At 40.6% G+C, this 18,457-nt stretch overlaps 1 protein-coding gene across 1 annotated transcript in view; it reads left to right on the top strand.

The window, feature by feature from the left end:
• Positions 1-18,457, top strand: part of LOC310952917 (FERM, ARHGEF and pleckstrin domain-containing protein 1) — a 54,829-nt gene that overhangs the window by 34,763 nt on the left and 1,609 nt on the right. The window contains exons 14-25 of the mRNA XM_083921760.1: positions 6,373-6,560; positions 6,831-6,920; positions 8,533-8,666; positions 9,640-9,721; positions 9,804-10,041; positions 10,153-10,283; positions 10,964-11,032; positions 11,485-11,574; positions 11,847-11,929; positions 13,418-13,530; positions 13,726-13,883; positions 16,881-16,988. Of these exons, the coding sequence (XP_083777886.1) occupies positions 6,373-6,560; positions 6,831-6,920; positions 8,533-8,666; positions 9,640-9,721; positions 9,804-10,041; positions 10,153-10,283; positions 10,964-11,032; positions 11,485-11,574; positions 11,847-11,929; positions 13,418-13,530; positions 13,726-13,883; positions 16,881-16,988 (1,484 nt within the window). The remainder of the gene's footprint in view (positions 1-6,372; positions 6,561-6,830; positions 6,921-8,532; positions 8,667-9,639; positions 9,722-9,803; positions 10,042-10,152; positions 10,284-10,963; positions 11,033-11,484; positions 11,575-11,846; positions 11,930-13,417; positions 13,531-13,725; positions 13,884-16,880; positions 16,989-18,457) is intronic.

Raw genomic sequence — 18,457 nt, 5'->3', positions numbered from 1 at the left:
CCCCTTCATTGGCTGCATTGATGTAGATAGTGAATATAACCAGGCTATAAGGTTGAATCACAGTTATAGGGAGCAGCCCATGCTCCGCCAAGGGTCTGGCTCTGAGAGCATAAACGGGGCTCTACGGGCCCAGCAGGGGCAGTTTCTTGGTAGGATGCAGTACAGGGAGCCCCCTTCACTTTCTAAGCAACTGCTCAACATGAGCCATGAGTTGGACGATTCTCCCAAACAGTCATACCAAAAGTTTGAACAGACTCCTGTCCATAGCGCTATGGCGGACCTCATGGCCCATAATAGAGAGAGGCATTGCAGCAGCCCTCTCACAGCCCTACATATGAGTTCAAGGAGTGGCGTCATCGGTCCTGCCATGGACAACAATCAATCAAGCTCCCTTGGTTACGTTGAGCAGAACGGTTACAGCTCACTTCCCCCTCATTCGGAGGAGGGCAGATACTCCTCTGTTCAAAGCCGATCTCCTCGTTTACAAAAGCTCCACAAAGAGCATCACCGCTCTGAGACAGACGCAAACCAGGGAACGTCCTCCCCAGGGCATGAATCACGTCCCGTGCTGTCTCGGGCTGAACGTATGGCTGCTCTTGAGCGCCGCATGGTGGCCAATGGCCTCACAGTAGCAGGCAGGTCCAGGGCTAATCCGGGGCCGAAACGCCTCAGGCAGGCTGGCGTCACACACGTGGGACCAGTTCACATGAATGACTGCTCCACCACCAGTGGTTCAGAGTCCAGTGAGTCTGAGGTGGAGACCAACAGGGGAAACTGCAGCAGCCCCCTGACGGCTGGTAATCCAATGGAGGCCAACTCCACTTCCCCTATACCTAGGAGCAAGTTTTCCTTTGGCAGCCTCCAGCTGGATGAGGAGGCAGATGAGGACGGAAGCCATGCCTTCAGTGATGAGGAGGGCGGACCAATTTTCAGCTGTTAGTGCACAGAGAGCTTTAAACCATCTCCACAGGAGAGTGTGAAGGATTTAGTTTGGGTCCAGATGGTGTAAGAAAAGCGATGTTCAGTGGGTGACAGATTATTTCTGTGACAGGACGACTTAAATCTCCACACACCATGTTCACAAAAGTCCTTTTAAGCACAGTGGTGACCTACTACTAGACGCACTTTGAATCTAGCGTCAGCCTCTCTTTCATCGGGAGGCACTTCCCTTTTCGAATTTCTAAAAGAAAGGAATCTGTACAGGGTTTTCAGGGGTTCTTGTTTGTTACATGGAGGAGGTGTATCTTCCAGCCTGTCCGTTTTTTTTTTTTATTGTATTAAAACGTCCCTTCAGAAATACACAAGTGCCATGCTAGGATTTAACACTGAACAGCGATTAATTATTAAAAACTACAGTGGTGTTTTAAACTTGAGAATGATCTAAAGATAATTTAGCAGTACAGTTGCACTTTTTCCTCACATTATTTGCATTCATTGGACATTTAGAACAAAGTGTACCACAGTGTGAGTCATTCACTTTCTATATCTCAGATGCCTTATGATGTCCCGCAGGGATATTCACATATGATTTCATTATTGTCCGCAGACATTTCTATTTTCTTTTAGATTGATTAGGTTGGTTTCATGTCGTGCATTTTTCTGCTTTAAACACTTTGTACTCAGTATATGTCTATCGTGGAGTCCTAAAACACCCGTGGATGTATAATTGTGGCAGTAATTGTGCACTTTGTAGACATTTATTGGGAATTATCCTGCGGTCTTGTTTTGGTTTATTGACGGTCCTGATGCTGCATCTGGCTTGTGATTGTTGTGAGAGAAGTGAGTTCTATCAGAGCAGAAACAAATTCATATGCTTCAAATACCAATTTGAACACCTGATAGGTATTCAATATGGTTTATGTTTACAGTACCTTCTGCTGTGTATCTTTTACTCACAGAGGTGACAGGAATCTGAAGGAAATACAACAACAGAAATATTAAACCCACAATATTTTTGGTGAATATTGTCTAATAGCGACAGAAAGAGCAGCAGTAGCTTGGTCAAGCTGGGCTAAAGGTAAATATCTGTTGCAGAGGTGGTTAAGCTACTCCATAAGAGTTTATGGCTCTTATGCTCACTATTGACATCCCCCTCAGCACTTGATTCTTGTTGGAGTATTTCTTGCAGGGATTTGGTAAATTTAGTCCTTCGTCAGCTATGGTGTCAAGAAAATCTACACTAGATTGCAAAATTCTCTTTCTTCTTAACAAAACGGCACTTTTATTTATTTATTTTTTTTTGGGTCACTGTTCCAAATTTCTTTTGCACTTCTGTCCTTCTTGTTTATTTGTGTTGTTTGATTATCTTTATATGACATTTCTGTTCTTTCTTTTATTTCTCTGTCCAATGTAATCACTTGTCTGTCTGCATGAGACTGTCATATTTATTTTTTATTTTTTTTCTCCCAGCTGCATGTAAACCTGTTTTTGTCACTCACTACAGTCTGTGTATCTGGGTTGCCTTTCTCTGCAGTGATCCGGTTAATTATTCCAGGAGAAAGAACATCAGGGCGAGGATGACAGGAGTTTGAGAATATGCAGGAAAATAGGGGAACATTTTTTAGTAACTTTACTTTAAGTTTATGTGTGTACTGTTTGTGTGAAAGGCACTTTAAAGACATCACCTCAAAGCACCGACTCTCTAGGCTCATCCATCCCCGTCGACTGCTTTCGTGGTGTTTTCCCAGGCAGTTTTTTAGCATTGACGTCAAGCAGCATAGTGAGATTGTGTGTTATACGTGTGTCTGGATAGATACCTATTCTTTAGTAGCCTTCTAAATTAAAGTATGTTTCGGATTTCTAAAAAAAAATTATACTTTCTGTTATTCAACATGGACGCGGCAACATAACAATGCAAAAGGCATCCCAGGAGCTTCAAACACAGGTCCCTGCTGTGACCTTTGTTTTATATCTCTCTTTCTCCCTCTCTTGTTTCCTGTCCGCCTCTCTATCATCAATCCAATAGAGGCAAAAAAAATATTAATACTTATTTGATGTAGGGCTTTATATATTTGCAAGAATCTGATGATTATGATTCTATATATTGCGATACCAAAAGCAAGGCGATTTTATTAATCAAATTTTATGAAAACTATCATGCTATAAAGAACACACCACCATAAGCATAATGTATATTGTTAATGGTGGAGAAAAAAAAAGTTTAATAACACAAAATGAACCGCTGTCATGCCAGTTTTTACCTCGCCAGGTTTTCCCTCGTCAAAGCTTTGTAGAATTATTTAGCCTTCTTTGATCATTTACCCTTCCCAAGAAACGATGCATGGTTGCCTTAGTGTATCTAGTTTCATATGATACAGGTATCTTCATTCTAGCTTTTAAAACGGAGCCCACTGCGGCCTCATACAGACAGAACTGGTCCCTTGGGTCTCAGAAGGTTAATTAATAATCGATATAGCGTTTTTGAGGATTGAACCAGAATCACAAAACAAAATATTGCGATTCTTAAAGTGGAATTCCAGCGTAAAAGCCATGGTCTTTTAAGCCATTAATATACATCAAAGAAGACAGCTTTTTCTAACCACTAATATTCTCAAACATACTGTTTACAATGCTACAAGCCTAAGCAGATGGCTATGTCCATATTGAAAGGAAGTCAATACAAGTTGATTACAGAATGCACTTGAGTTCAGTTTAAGGAGTAAAGGTATTAAAAAAAAAACTTTTTTCGATGGTTTAACGCTCCGCCCCGAGCTACTCAGTGTTAGCCATGATTGGCTGCTAGCAAATCTCCAGAATTGCTCTGTTAATTGGTAATCAACGTAAAAAAGTGTCTCGATGGCTTATTTGATGTATTTTCATGCTGAAAAAGACCATGGGATGCTTTTACGCCGGAATGACACTTTAAGTCTATCAATATATTCTTACACCCCTGCTGACATGTCCATATAGAAATATAGGAAAAATTGAAAACAACTTTTTTTCGTTTTGTGCAGGCATTCATTACCCAGCACCTGCAAAACATTTTTGACTGTGCATGTGCCTCCTGATTATTATCAACAGCAGAAATTTGAAAGCTGCATGACGTACAGTAGATGAGTACAGCACTATGATAGAGATCATGTGTTTATTTGTGGGAGTTACTGGATCACTGCAGCGTGAGGAAACCCCTCTCTGATGCACAAAACTCTCCCAAAGACCACGAATGACATTTGGAGCAGATAGAAAATACCAGTCTGTGAATTTGGTCATATAACTCAACATTAAACTATCAAACAAGTTGATTTGGCTCAAAGTTCCCGGTCTGTGGGAGAGATTTGTGTGTGTTTTTCAACCACTGATATCCTTCAGGGTGCGTTTTCCAGCATCCTTCGCTACACCAGGACTGAGGTTCGGTGCACGTCATGCTGTTCTGCTCTCTGCATGTACTGTTTGTTCTGTAATATACAGGTAGCTCTCTCAGTCACTTCACTGTATTTTTCTAATTTAGTAGAACAGACTGTGGAATCTGATGTTAAAGCAGACTTTAGGAAATCACGCAGTATGATGGGACTGAATTTTAAAACGGCACATTAATACACATTATTTTTACAGCTCACTGTGTCAAGTCAATGGCTGTAAGACTTGGATTTTATATCCACGGACTGACTGAATAATGCATGTGTTTCCTCATTACCAACTGACTTTTTCAGTACTTTCAGCATTAGCAAAATGATAAAAGTGTCACAAGGCTGTTTATTTTAACATTCACAAGGATCTGTTTTACATTTAATGTTAGGTTAAGGTTAAGAAGACTGCATGAATTCACACTTTCCTTTCACACTCTCACTCAGTGTCCCTCTAGTTACTCACCTGGCTTTGACCTTTTTATGCTGCTTTTCTCAAGATTTCTATTCCTTTAACAATGTACATTTGGTATTTTAGAGTCAATAAAAATGACCTGCATGAAGTGAGATTTTCCCGAATCTTCTCTTTTTTTGACACCCCCAGTTAGTTGGCGTCTGGTGCTCGTTGTAGATACTTTTCTTCTTCATTCTCCCTGTAGTTTTAAAGTGTTGGGTGGCAGATGTCTGTGTACATGCTGCTAGTTTCTGCTAGCTAGCCACTCTCATTTGTAACAGTCTTCTGCGTAGATGCACACTGTGGTTTCCACTGATCCCCTCTGTAGAGTTCATAGTAAATCATTTCCCAGAGTTGTGCTTTTGCGTTGTGCTTTTGTGCGTGTGTGTCTGTGTGTGTGCATGTGCGTGTGTGTGCGCGTGTCTGTGTGTGTGTGCGCGTGTCTGTGTGTATGTGTGCGTGTGCGTGTGCGTGTGCGTGTGTGTGTGTGTGTGCGTGTATGTGTGTGTGTGTGTGTGTGATCACTGTTGTATTTGCGTCGACACACCGGAGGTCAGCAGAGAGAGGTGGCAGGCAAGTTGCAGCTAAAACATAGTAAGTAAGCTCAGTGAGCATCGTCAGTATAGATGACACTAAGTAAGCTATTCCTCTTGATCATCCTGCGGCATGTGTCTCAGCTCTCATATTGATCCACCGCTTGATCTGTCTGGACTGTCGAGTGAGTCATGGTTGATAGTTTCCACAAGCTGCAGAGTTTTCTTGATTGATCCTGGGTCAAATAGTTCAGATAGTGTGGTAAACAATGGGGGGGGGGGGGGGGGGGGGTGCCATGATGGATTATGAGTTGAATCATTAAGGGGTGGCATATATGATATTACACAGAGAAAAGAAGATTTCATATTTGAGGGACTGAAAACATAATTTTCTGACATTTTTGCATGAAAAATTACTTTTGACGATGAACAGATTATAAAAGTAGTTGGTGATTATATTTCTGTTGAGTTTTCCTTTTATTTGTCGTCCTAATGTAGAAAGCTATACAAATATGTATGTAGTTACCACAGCTGTGAGGTGCTGGAAAAGCATGAAAATACACCTTGAAATGCTTAAAGGGGCTTGAATTTGACTTTGGAAAAGGTGTAGGAACCTTGCCAAATGTCTTGAAACCATAAAACGAAGATATTTATGTACAGTCATGCATAAACAGTACTAGTCCAAAGTTTGGACACGCTTTCCTATTCAAGTGAATGAGAAAGTGTTTCCAAACTTTGGACTGGTACTGTATGTATGAGAGAAAAGCTGCAAATCATCACATTTAAGGAATTGGAAACCAGAGAGAAATTTCCTGCAGGATTATTAGACTTTCCTAATGGTGGCTGTTTAGTTTTCTGTTGATCGATTATGCAACAAATCGTCTACATTTCTGTGACTTAATATGTCCCTGACTTCATATGAATTCTCACAGTGTGATAAACTTCACCCATCTTAATGCAATGCTGATTGCCCTTTGGGTTTTATGCCAATTTGAATCACTTACTTTTTCATTTCCTCCCCGTAACTCCGGTTCCTGTGCAGGAGTGGTGTCCAACAGCCCTCACCTGTCTGCGTCCTCTGGTCACTCCCATGGCATGGTCAATGGTCAGAAGTCCCTGGAGCTGTGCGGCCACAGTCCTGACGGCCGACAACCTTCCCCCCTCACCAGCCCGCTGCTCAACGACGCCGGCAGCGTTCGTACTGACGATGAAGACGAGGTTCGGAGGAAGGTTTGTAACAGTTAACAGTTTAGCTTCTGTTGATAAAAGCAACAATAAATCACTCCAATTAGTTGCTTTTTTTTTGCCAAAGCCACTGTCACATACTCAAAATAGCACTGGACCTAGAATATCTGTCCTAAATAACTCTCCACAGGGACTGAAGCTGAGTAGTCTACTCAGAAAAATAGGTTAGAAAGGCAATACACTAGCTGCTCATGGTTGTATAGTTACTGTAATTCTTTCTTGTTGAGTCTCCTCTCTGTTGTGATGTCTTTGCAGAGATTCCCAACAGATCGGGCCTACTTCATCGCAAAGGAGCTGCTGACTACAGAAAGGACGTATCTGAAGGACCTGGAGGTGGTGACTGTGGTAAGAAAAGAAAAACAAAATCTACTTGCCATCGCGCTGCTCCGCTGTTTGTTTTCTCTTGCGCTTGTCCTCTGGGGAGAAAACATTGATTATTCCGGTTAGCTGCTCCATTGCAGAGCACCCGCCAAAACACAGAGTCAGGCAGTGACACAGGGATATTTTGGCAGATGCAATTTCATTTTTTATTCATTGCCCACACCCGCACTCTGAAATGCATTTATCTGCCTCACTCAAGGCTGTGAATACTAAACTGCGTTTGTGTTTAAAGATGGATTTAGCCGCATGTTCCCTCTGCATGTGGCTCCCCCATTTCAGCCTGTTTCTTTAGATTTCACTGGCCGGGTACAAGCGTATGGATAGATGGTATCTCAAAGAAAATGTAGCAGAAAACAGGATATTAAATGTGCGGTGCATCCCATTCCACAGCGGACAAGGAAGATGTTCTCAGGAGGCCACGTTGGAGAAAATGCTCCTTTTCTCATGTGTTTTTAAAAGGCTGCAGCTTTTCCCGTCTTGTAATGTGCAGAGAAGCCTTTCCCCCATCTCATAAATATTTGGGTTGGCTCTAGTCCTCTTTGGTTTTACAGCTGCGCGTGTGTGCTGTCTCTCTTCTTGTACACTGGTTGGTGCTGCCTTTTCGGGGGGTGAAGTCATTCGCACAACAGCTGACACTTTTTCTCAAGCTTACTTTTCCTAAAACCCACTTCCCTTTCCCATTGCGTCAGCTGAATAAAGCTATTTCACGCCGGCTGCGGTCAAACACACAACATGCAACGATAGACTTCAATCTGACTTAATGGAAAGATAGTGTTAAGAGCGATTGACTATTGATTCTTCCATTCATTCTGAGGCAATTATAGGATTTAAGGGACATCACAAGACTGAAGTGCAGAAACACGGTTACAGGTCTTTTGGTAGTATCATGGGGAAATCTGAATTAACACTAGATCTTGAAGGGTCTTTGCTTGAGAGAAACGTTCTCTTTACAAACTTGAGACAGAAAATCAGGACTTGTTACCTCAAGAGATTGAATACTTGATTTGGGTAACACTGTATATTAAGGGCTGTACAGTATTTACATTAATTTATAGGTAGAAAGGGTAAACAGGGTCTTCATGGATGCATATAAACATTATTATGTGTTAATAAGACTATATACATATTAATAATAGCACTATAAACATGTTTATTGTTGTTTTCTCATTGTATGAGTCCTTATCACCCAGGCTCTGGTTCAATCCCAGCCGCTGCATGTCACACAGCCTTGCTTTACATTTTTTTAAATAAACGTTAAATAAATAATTGCATAGTAAAGGATATATTGACCCTAAAAAGGCCGTGTTCAGATCCGGTACCTGCAAAAAAAGCATACTCTTAATAAATGCTTAGTTCACTTCTATTACAATCATGTTTATGATGCTGTTAGCTACTATTATACAGTCTAAGACATAATAACATTAATAAGCATCTTATAAGGACTTATCAGGCCCTTATTACCTAATTAATAACGTGTATTACAAAGATCTTAATATACAGTTTTTACAGTTTCTGCTTCCCCACAGGTCCTGTTACTATCTTGAACTCTGATGCATGTGTGTATTTGTGATCGCAGTCTTTCCAGAGTGCCGTAGGACAAGATGAGGTGACTCCAGAGTCTCTGAAGAACACCGTCCTCTCCACCTTCGAGCCTCTGCACAAGTTCCACGCAGGCTTTCTCAGAGAGGTGGAGCAGAGGCTGGCTCTGTGGTGAGACTCATTTCACCCCCCCGCCTCTGATTTGAGCCCAGACATATCACAATTCCTACGCCCCTTTACTTTTCTTTTAATGAATCTTATTTATTGGCACGTACTGTGAAAGGGCGACCCGGTCCCTTCAGATGACCCGGGGAGCTATCGTCTCCATGGCAACAGCCGCCCCTTTCTTGCCTGTGGGTTTCTGCTGTCTAATCTCCTTAATGATTTTGTGCTTTATCTAACATGCACACACACACACACACACACACACACACACACACACACACACACACACACACACACACACACACACACACACACACACACACACACACACACACACACACACACACACACATACACACAGGCAGTGATGCATGAAGCCTGTTAGTGTGTCAGAATTTACGGCCATTAACTGCAGACATAAAGTATTTTTAGTTCAAAGCCTGTTTCAGCGAGTCATCTGTAGAACTCTAAATTAAAGCTCAAAGTGACATCACGGTCACCTCTGCTGATAAAAAACATATTCAAATGTATATGCAAATGATCTGGTTCTGCATGTGTTTCTTTTTTTGCTTTGCATACTTAATTATCATATTACAGATGTACCTGTGTTATTGTGTTCATTGATTAGAAAACTGCCATAGATTAGTACAAATGTATTTCACAGACTGTATATGTTTCCATAAATGAGCTGCTTAAATGCTTTACCAAAATAATAAATATTCTGAATGAATCCAGTAATGGCAGCCCATTCCTACACTGTGTGGGAAAAGTTGTGCTCAAGGGGGACACCTGCTGGTGGATAGTTTTCTTAACGTTTAAAAAACCCTATCCTACTTTATTGGAATTTACTTCCGTAAACTGAAGTTTGTCTGAATAATCAATGAGCTTTAAGTGATTTTGTGTAGCTTAGTTGATTAATATACTGTCTACCATGTCTCCATAATGTTTTAGAGATTAAAAAGATGTTTATCTGTTTTAGGGAAGGACGCTCCAATGCTCACATAAAAGGAGACTACCAGCGCATTGGAGATGTCATGCTGAAGAACCTTCAAGGCTTAAAGGTCAGGCACTGCTCTTACATATCTGTAATGACAGTAATGAATTAAGTCATTTACGTGTGCCGTATTCCAACTTTGTCCACAGCCCCTGACAGCAAACCTGCATAAACAATCTGAAGTTCTGTTGGAGTTGGAGAAGGCGTGCAGAGCATCCCGCAAGTTGGAGGGTCTCTGCAGGGACTTTGAGCTGCAAAAGGTCTGCTACGTCCCCCTCAATGTCTTCATTCTGCGGCCTTTGCACCGCCTCAGTCACTACAAGCAGATCCTGGAGCGCCTGTGCAAACACTACCCAGCTACTCATGTGGATTTCAGGGACTGCAGAGGTACAAGCTCAGGCCAAGTGTTCATAGAGGCACGCTTAGTTCTTCTAGTGCTGTATAGAGTAATATTAACAGTTTATCTCCAACAATCTCTTACCCTTGGTTGGTCTGTAGCTGCTCTGGCAGATGTGTCTGAGGTGGTGGAGCAGCTCCAGGGAAGCCTTAACAAGATGGAGAACTTCCAGAAGCTTCTGGAGCTGAAGAAGGATTTAATTGGCGTCGACAATCTTGTTGTTCCTGGTCGGGTGAGTTTAAAGCTTGAAAGACTGGACTGGCAAAGATTTTTAATTTTCTCTCTACACACACACACACACTATAGTAGGCATATTAGGACACTTTGACCCAATAAATCTTTCAAACCAGCCGAAAGAACTTGTGCTGTCAGTAACAGCCAATCACAGCATTCATAATGATGACGAAATCCCTCGTTTGCATGTTACTGTTACTGTCGCAGGCCTGCTAGGCAGAGCAAGCTGTTTAAAATAAGTAAAATAATTCAGTTGGAGAAGTTTCAAATGCCGTAGCCAGGTAAGAGATGTCAGAATTGACCAAATGATGACGTGTTTCACATTTGTTTCAAGTATATGTTGACTCTTTGGGCCTGTGTCAAAGCTTGTGTTGCAGAGAAAAGAAAATTAAGCACTTGGCCTCATTACTTAAAATATGTCTCTTTATGTTGTTTTTCTTTTTGATTAGGCTACTTTGCGATGTGGCGAAATAAAAGTTTTGAAAATGTTTTGGCTCGTTGTGTCAAGTCAAGTGTACAAAGACAATACCAATCACAGCTCTGGGAAATGTCCAACCCTGGAGCCCTTAGCTTTCTGAAAACATGGACCTCTGAACTATAGAAATGAATATCCCTGCGCTGTAGTGTGAGTCTAATAAATAATGCATGTGTTTTTGTGTTTGTTTTCTCTTTTCTCAGGAGTTCATCAGGTTAGGCTGCCTCAGCAAACTGTCTGGAAAGGGCCTACAGCAACGAATGTTTTTCCTGGTAACACCCACTTTTTCTTGTAGATTAGGTGATATCCCGAATTGAATTATTTAGTGTATTAGCATTATCTCAGTGGAGAAATAATCATGCTTTCATCCACTCCAGCTAATACATCACTCAAATTGTGCTGGCAGATGTAGTGCAACTATAAAAGTTAATTCATGTTGCTCAAAGCTTTGACAGTCTTATGAAATGTAGGTGTTTTACTTTGTTGGAAATATAAAAAGAAATGTAGAAGTGTGATTGTGTGGTGGAGCCCTTGAGCTGTAGAATAATTAATATTCAAGCTTTTCTTTGTGGGCGTTATGACAAATTGTTTGTACTTCCTTATGGGTATTTATTGGAACATTCAGTTTAGAAATTCATACAAAAAACAGATTTGATGGCATTTGGTTTGAAATATTGGGAATTTACATTTGCCACTTTCTGTCTCCCTGCCTCTCTGGCGTTAGTTCAGCGACGTCATTTTGTACACAAGTCGAGGGATGACCGGGACCAATCAGTTCAAAGTGCACGGGCAGCTGCCGCTCCATGGCATGACAGTAAGTACTGTTTCGTTCAATTGGACACAAAGTGCTTCAAACAGCTGTCACCACTTTGTCATTACTGTTTAACTGCAGCTCTTTCCACATCTTCCCCCACCTCAACACACACAGCCACACACACTTTTTGGACAACTACACATGTCCTCCTCTCTCACTTCCTTTTCATCATCCCTCCCTCCATCTCTCCCTTTCTGTCTATTTTGGTCCGTGTTGTCCCAGATACCGCTGCTCTCTAATGTTGTTTCTGTGTCTCTGTGTTCTTCTCCCAGATCAGAGAGAGTGAAGATGAGTGGGGCGTGCCCCACGCCTTCACATTAGTTGGACAGCAGCAGTCAGTGGTGGTGGCAGCAAGGTAAGAACAGCGGTCGTCAGCGTACAGACACCTTGTACCTTGGGCCTAAACTTAGCTCAAAGTAATGCTTGGCATTGTTTCTTCTGGGGTGTTGGGACATGAGCTTCCTTCAAAGGCAGTTGAGCTCTCACAAATAGTCCAGAAGAGCAAAGTAATTTCTACCAAGAATCATTTTAAAAATACTAAATTAAGTCTTCTTGTCAATCCTCCAGAGGAAAGAAAAGAGGGAACTGATGCAAATATTCATCGAGGTCGCTTCCAAATAATTGTCTTCTCAGCCCACCGTGATTAAGCTTCTCTGCACAGTGTTGTATCTTGTAATATTCTATTTTTCACATGTTCAACATCACTGTTTCTAACTTCAAAAACTCCTGATACAGAAGGTTTGTAATCATACTTTTAACCCTCAACCTACAAACATATATTCAACATACAAGGACTACCAACTGGAAAAGAATAAACTACCATAATAAACAACCCTCATAGCAAAATGCTTACATATTTCTTCTCAGAACATTATTACTTTATTAAAACAAGTTATTATAAAAACGGATTATTATCATTTAAGGAAAGTTACAGTGAATTAGCATATTGTGTTACATGAAAATAGAAAAAACACATGAGAAAATCTGTCTGCTGCAAGTCTGAATCCTTCAAAATGACACAATGCCACTGCCCCCCTGAAAGTGTGTGATGCTTTAAATTAGGACTCATGGCAAAAATTGTATCTATTTTACCTATCTATTACAACTGCATAGGCTGAAATTGGGTGTTTTTTTTAAAAAGCACCAAAATAGATACAGAAAACAATTATATGAAGTCGCTATTAACAACAATTACTGAACAAATCAATTGGCTAGGTCATGAAAAATTGGAATGATTATAAAGCACCTGTGAGCTAGGACAAAAAGTATACCTCTGGGGTCTATGGGTAACCCACTTGGTAGCATGAGGGTTAATTACAGACAAGAAAAACTTGTGTGCGATTTAAAAGAATCCTTTAATCTATATATTTCTTATTTATTGTCAATATTCCCCTAAAAAGATCCTGGAATTCAGCACCAATCAAAGATAAGACAGTAAAGGACTTAATTCTTGAAGATGCAGATACATGTGTCCCCACTTTTAAAAAAGTGTGAGTTGATATGAAAATATAAATGCAGGAAACAAGATTCACATTTTGTCATTTTTCTTTTTTTAACACCCCGTTTTCTTGACTATTAATATTTTTTCACTGTGACGAAATCAAAGAAAAAGAGAACCACTTTCCTGCCATCAAACTAACATTTTGCCGTTCCAGTTTCCTTGAATGAGCAGATGGCGTCTTTGTGTCTTTTTAAGGTAAAATTGGCCGGACACCTGGACTAACATGGATCCAACTTGTGACATTCTTGTTCACTGAGCTATTTCTAACCACCAGGCCTTCCTGCTGTGACTAATGACGATGCATGCTGAGCACCTTATCCATCTGTGTGTTTTTCGCTCTAGTTCGCTAACGGAGATGGAGAAGTGGATGGAGGACATACAGGTGGCGATAGACATGGTGAAAACCAGCAATGGGCCTTCATCTGACCTTCTGACCGGCAATCTGACAGGCAACAGTAAGTTACAACATAAACATACAGTTGCATATAAAAGTGGAGATACATACTGAAAATACATATTGAGTTAAAACCCCACCAACTCAATTACACGTTTTATTTTGTGAATAATCTGACATTGTCTGTGCTTTAGCGCCCTTGTCCCCTCATCAACCTACTCATTGCCTAGCAGTAACAACCTCCTGACTTTCCCAGAATGCCCTGAGGACTCCTCGGTGGAGGTGGAGTCTGAGGACGACATAACGGCGTCGCACACCTCTCTGGACAAGCCTCACCGTGGTAACACCATGGTGCACGTGTGCTGGCACAGGAACACCAGTGTGTCCATGGTGGACTTTAGCATAGCCGTGGAGGTACCAGCCAAACCCCCAGCACTCGAACCTCAGAGCTGCCTCTCCCCTCCTGCTTCACTGTTTTCTTTCTCTGTGTCCTGAGTGTGCTGTATCTCGATTCACTTTGATTATCTCTCCGTGGGAACAGTGTCCTCCTGCGCCGCTCTCCATCATCTAACTATTTCTTACTTTAAGGCCTAGTTTGCGGTCTTGAGCTAATGAATTAAAAAGATTTAAAGGCTAATTATCGTCATTGTTTATGTTTCATTGCTGATTGGTAAAAAAGTAATAAAGTCTGGGTGGAAATGGATTTCATGAAAGCCGTTTGCAATGGCAAAGCTAAAAAGATAATAGAGTATTGGTAGCTAATTAACTTTCTCCATATTTTTCAAATTACTTTGAGTAACTGAGACGTTCTAACCTGCGCTCGTTGCGATAAGATTTTTTTTGTTCTTGTGCAGTAGATTAATATTATTTGGGTGCATAGGGACATAACATTTAGGTACAAATCTAGACTGTATATAAAGCTGGATGACCCATTTTCACTTGCTGTCACTGTACAAAAAGAAGTCAAAATATCCTGGATATGAATGCCGCCATCTTGTAATTTTGTAGACAAAGACTGCGCCGAAGTGATTGGGCGGTGGAGCCGTAGTATCAAAGTCCCACCCATACACCCACCTGACCAATGGCAAGTCAATTAAAGCTGTCAGTCATGATGTCACACCCTGTTTTTATAGCAAACGAAAAATAAACACCTGAACATGCATCAGCGTGACAAGAACTACCTAAAGCCACCATAACCATTTTTAAGAAAAATGTATTAAACTGATTTTCTAGTTTAACCCTGTCCTGTCGTCTAACGCGGAGGGGGTGCAGAATAAGAATAATTTCGCACATATGCATGAGTCTTCATTTGCTTGCATGTTGCAAACAAAATGGTGACCCACTTGAGAGACCAAAAAAATCAGCAAAAACTTAACGTGGTACCTTTGAACTCATCTTCTCCTGAAAAGTGAAAATAATGGGCCTTACTATTCAGGATCTATTTTAATATCAGAGAAATGTTTACCTTAAGTTGTTGTACGCTTTTTATTTGCTCTATTTTAAGTATCAGTGAGGATACTGTTCCCCCTCCCTCTTTTGGCTAACAGCAGCCTGCGTGATGTCCTTATCTTAACTCAAAACTGTGGCTTTTCCTGTGTGGTTCTGTCCTTTTTCTCCTCCCATGGCACTTGAAGTCTCTGATCGTCTATAAATAGAGAGAGAGCAGTACGTAGATGGGCTGAACGTCCTCATCTCGCTCCGACAGAGCGGCTCCTGTTTGGCCCTGATCTAGTTCTGCTCTTCCTCTGTAGTTGTAACAACGTCCTCTTCACAGCTTTGCCTGGACACTGTGTTTATCCCTGCACACTGCATGCTGGTGTTTCACCTACTCAGTCTCTGTGTTTCTGTCCTTCCCTCCCTGTCTGTTTTTTTTTCCTGTCTCTTTCTCTTTTCTCCATGCGTCTGTGCTTTCCTCCGCGATAGAGGACCCTAGTCCAGTCAGTGAGAAAAAGGCCCCCCTGGTGGGGCCCCCCAGTGGCCAGGGACCAGTGCCTCTGTCTGTTATCTGCTGGTACCGTGTTCAGAGTCTCTCCTTTAGTGAATCCTGCAGGAGTCTAGAGGTAAAGGAGCCAGGCAGACAGGAGAGGCCCTGTGTTTGTGTTTGCACTTCACCATAGGAGGAAAATTTCTAAAGTGCTTTGTAGAATACAAAACCAACAGAAACTAAGTTGCTGTGGTGCCTCATGTGGTACAGATCAGTGATTGGTTTTACAGAAAGTTGTGATTCATGATCCGAAATGAAAGTCATGACGGAAGCACAATAATCCTTAATCATGTAACAGAAGAGCCAAAAACTACTTTTAAACTAATAAAGATAGAAAAAAATTAATGAAAAGCAACAGTAGATTTACACTTAGTTTGGTCAGACAAATACGGCTGGCCATATTCTATAGTTTCATAAATGTCAACAAATGCCATGAAATGACCAAAATCAACTATGTGTTAGTCCACTTCTCAATATTTTATGACTTTTCGACCCTGGCACTGGGACCCAAACCCATGTGTTTCTATTTATGACATGCTTGACTTGACTAGACATTAAAATCAGGTCACAAATATGTAGCTTCAAGTCAAAGCGATTTTATTTATAAATCACAAATTTACCTCAGGGGGCTTTACAATCAAACAAACCCCTTTTACACCTCAGGAAGAGCAACTGTGGAGGAATCCCTCTGCCAGGACAGACAGGCGTGCAATAGATGTTATGTACGTATGTAGAACGGAACATCGTAATAAAATTGTAATACAGACAATCCATATGACAACATTAAACACAGAAAGTGAACATACATGCAAAAGCAAATGGAGCCAGAAGGATGCCAACAGTTTCCAGGTGTCGCCAAACGGCTAGAGCCTGAGCCCCATGGCCTCCTCTGCACCATGTCACCTGGAAAAGAGGACATGATTCATAAAGGCACAAGAGACAGATTTATCAAAATAATTCTTATAAAAGGCTTAATGATTTCCTAAAATAACTGGGCCCTGTGGTTTTTAGCAAATGTTTCTCAAACATGAGCATATAGTGCTTGTTGTGGGACTATTTACAGCTGCGTATTAATACACATTTGGTGCTCTCATGAGCATTTTTAGCAGCAAGACAGTGTATGTGGGATTGATTTAAAATAAACAGCTTATTGATGTGTTTTTGGAGAATATTGGCACTCTATTATAACCCAGAGGAACAAGCTACTGTATATCAAGGATCAGTTCCCTGTTGGTTTTGTGCTTTTCATGACTATTTGATTTGGTAACATTAAGAAAACTACTATATATTACCAGACATATTCTTTATTTCATGAATCCTTCTTCCACATTTGTAGTCAAAACTTCAAATACTTTATTGTAGCAGTGGTATTTTACTGTGCATGGATTTATATAGTTTTGTAAAGCATTGTTTTTTTGTCTTCGTAGAATCAGCTGTCTGGAAATTTACTGAGGAAGTTCAAGAACAGCAACGGCTGGCAGAAGCTCTGGGTGGTCTTCACCAACTTCAGCCTGTTTTTCTACAAGTCTCACCAGGTGATGAACATTCGCTCTCCACTCTGTTTGTCCAGCGAACAAATTGCAGCCTCTCCCACGTTCATTCCTCTCCTCACTCTGTTGTGTTTATCCTCCTCTGGGCTTCAAGGCATCACGTCTCTGTGTGGAATGTCTAATCTTCATGCCATGATAGAGGTTGACAGGCTTTCCCATGCAGTGGTTTTATTTTTATCTCACTTCTTCCCCCAGAATTTGTTGTTGGTAATCTTTGGACTGTGAGTTTTAAATGTTCACAAGCAAGTTTGATTTTGTTACAAAAAATAACATGTAATCACTTTTTAAAGTTGCAACTATTTATCAAGAACTACAACCTCAATTCCCATGAAGTTTGGACGTTGTGTCAGACGTAAATAAAAAAAAGAATACAATGACTTGCAAATCCTTTTCAACTTATATACAATTGAATACACTACGAAGACAAGATGTTTAATGTTCAAACTGATAAACTGAGTTCTATTTTCCAAATGTTCACTCATTTTGAATTTGATGCCTGCAACACATTCCACACAAAGCTGGGTGGGACAGGGGCATGTTTACCACTTTATCACCTTTCCTTCCCCCTGTCCCAACATTTTTAGAATGTGTACACAACGTCACAGTTTCATGTGAATTGGGGGTTGTAATTACTCCACTGTTTATTCAAGCAAAGGCTCTAAAATTTTAATTTTTAAACAACAAAAATCATGTTGTCTAAAATATGATAAACTCTTAATGTTCTGTTCAGTGGTGGGAAGCAACTAAGTCATTTTACTCTTAATAACACAAATGTTGTACTTTTTTACTACATCTGACTACGCTATCAGACAGCTGTAGTAACTGATTGCTTTGCATATTAACATTTTATAAGTTTATAAAATATAATGCAATTTAAACACAAGATTAAAACACTGGTTAAAAACCTTTTCTTTTTCCTGTGAGCCCCCTCACAATAAAGCAGTGCTTAGTTGGATCCCCTTGGCAACTGTTTCAAATGTTATCACTCCATCATCAGCCTCATTGATATGGGTTACAGAGAGCCTGCTACACCTACTAGTTGGTTCAGAAGGCCATTATCATGTATTCACATGGTAACGTTTGCTGTTTCATTTAAATAACGGTTTCATTTAAATAATTATTCAAGTCTCATAGAGGTAAAACTACCCAATGTTTACAAAACAGCAAAGATTTGAAGATAATCCTTAAAAGAAATAATACAGATTATACAGAAACTATAGCTCCACTTTGATCAGCAGTAAATGCTGCTTACACACTGACGGTTCATTTCTAACAATGCAATAATAATGTGAAAATATATCAGTCGCAGGGCAGAGAACTTTTACTTTTGATACTTTTGCTAATAATATATCTGTAATTTACATGAATAGTATTTTAAATGCAGAACCTTTACTTGTAATAGAGTATTGTGTATGTGTTTTGTCCTTTTTACAAAAAGGATCTGAATACTTCTT

Source organism: Echiichthys vipera (assembly GCF_963691815.1).
Source record: "Echiichthys vipera genome assembly, chromosome: 10".
Classification (NCBI taxonomy): domain Eukaryota; kingdom Metazoa; phylum Chordata; class Actinopteri; order Perciformes; family Trachinidae; genus Echiichthys; species Echiichthys vipera.
This window is presented reverse-complemented; position numbering and strand designations above follow the sequence as displayed.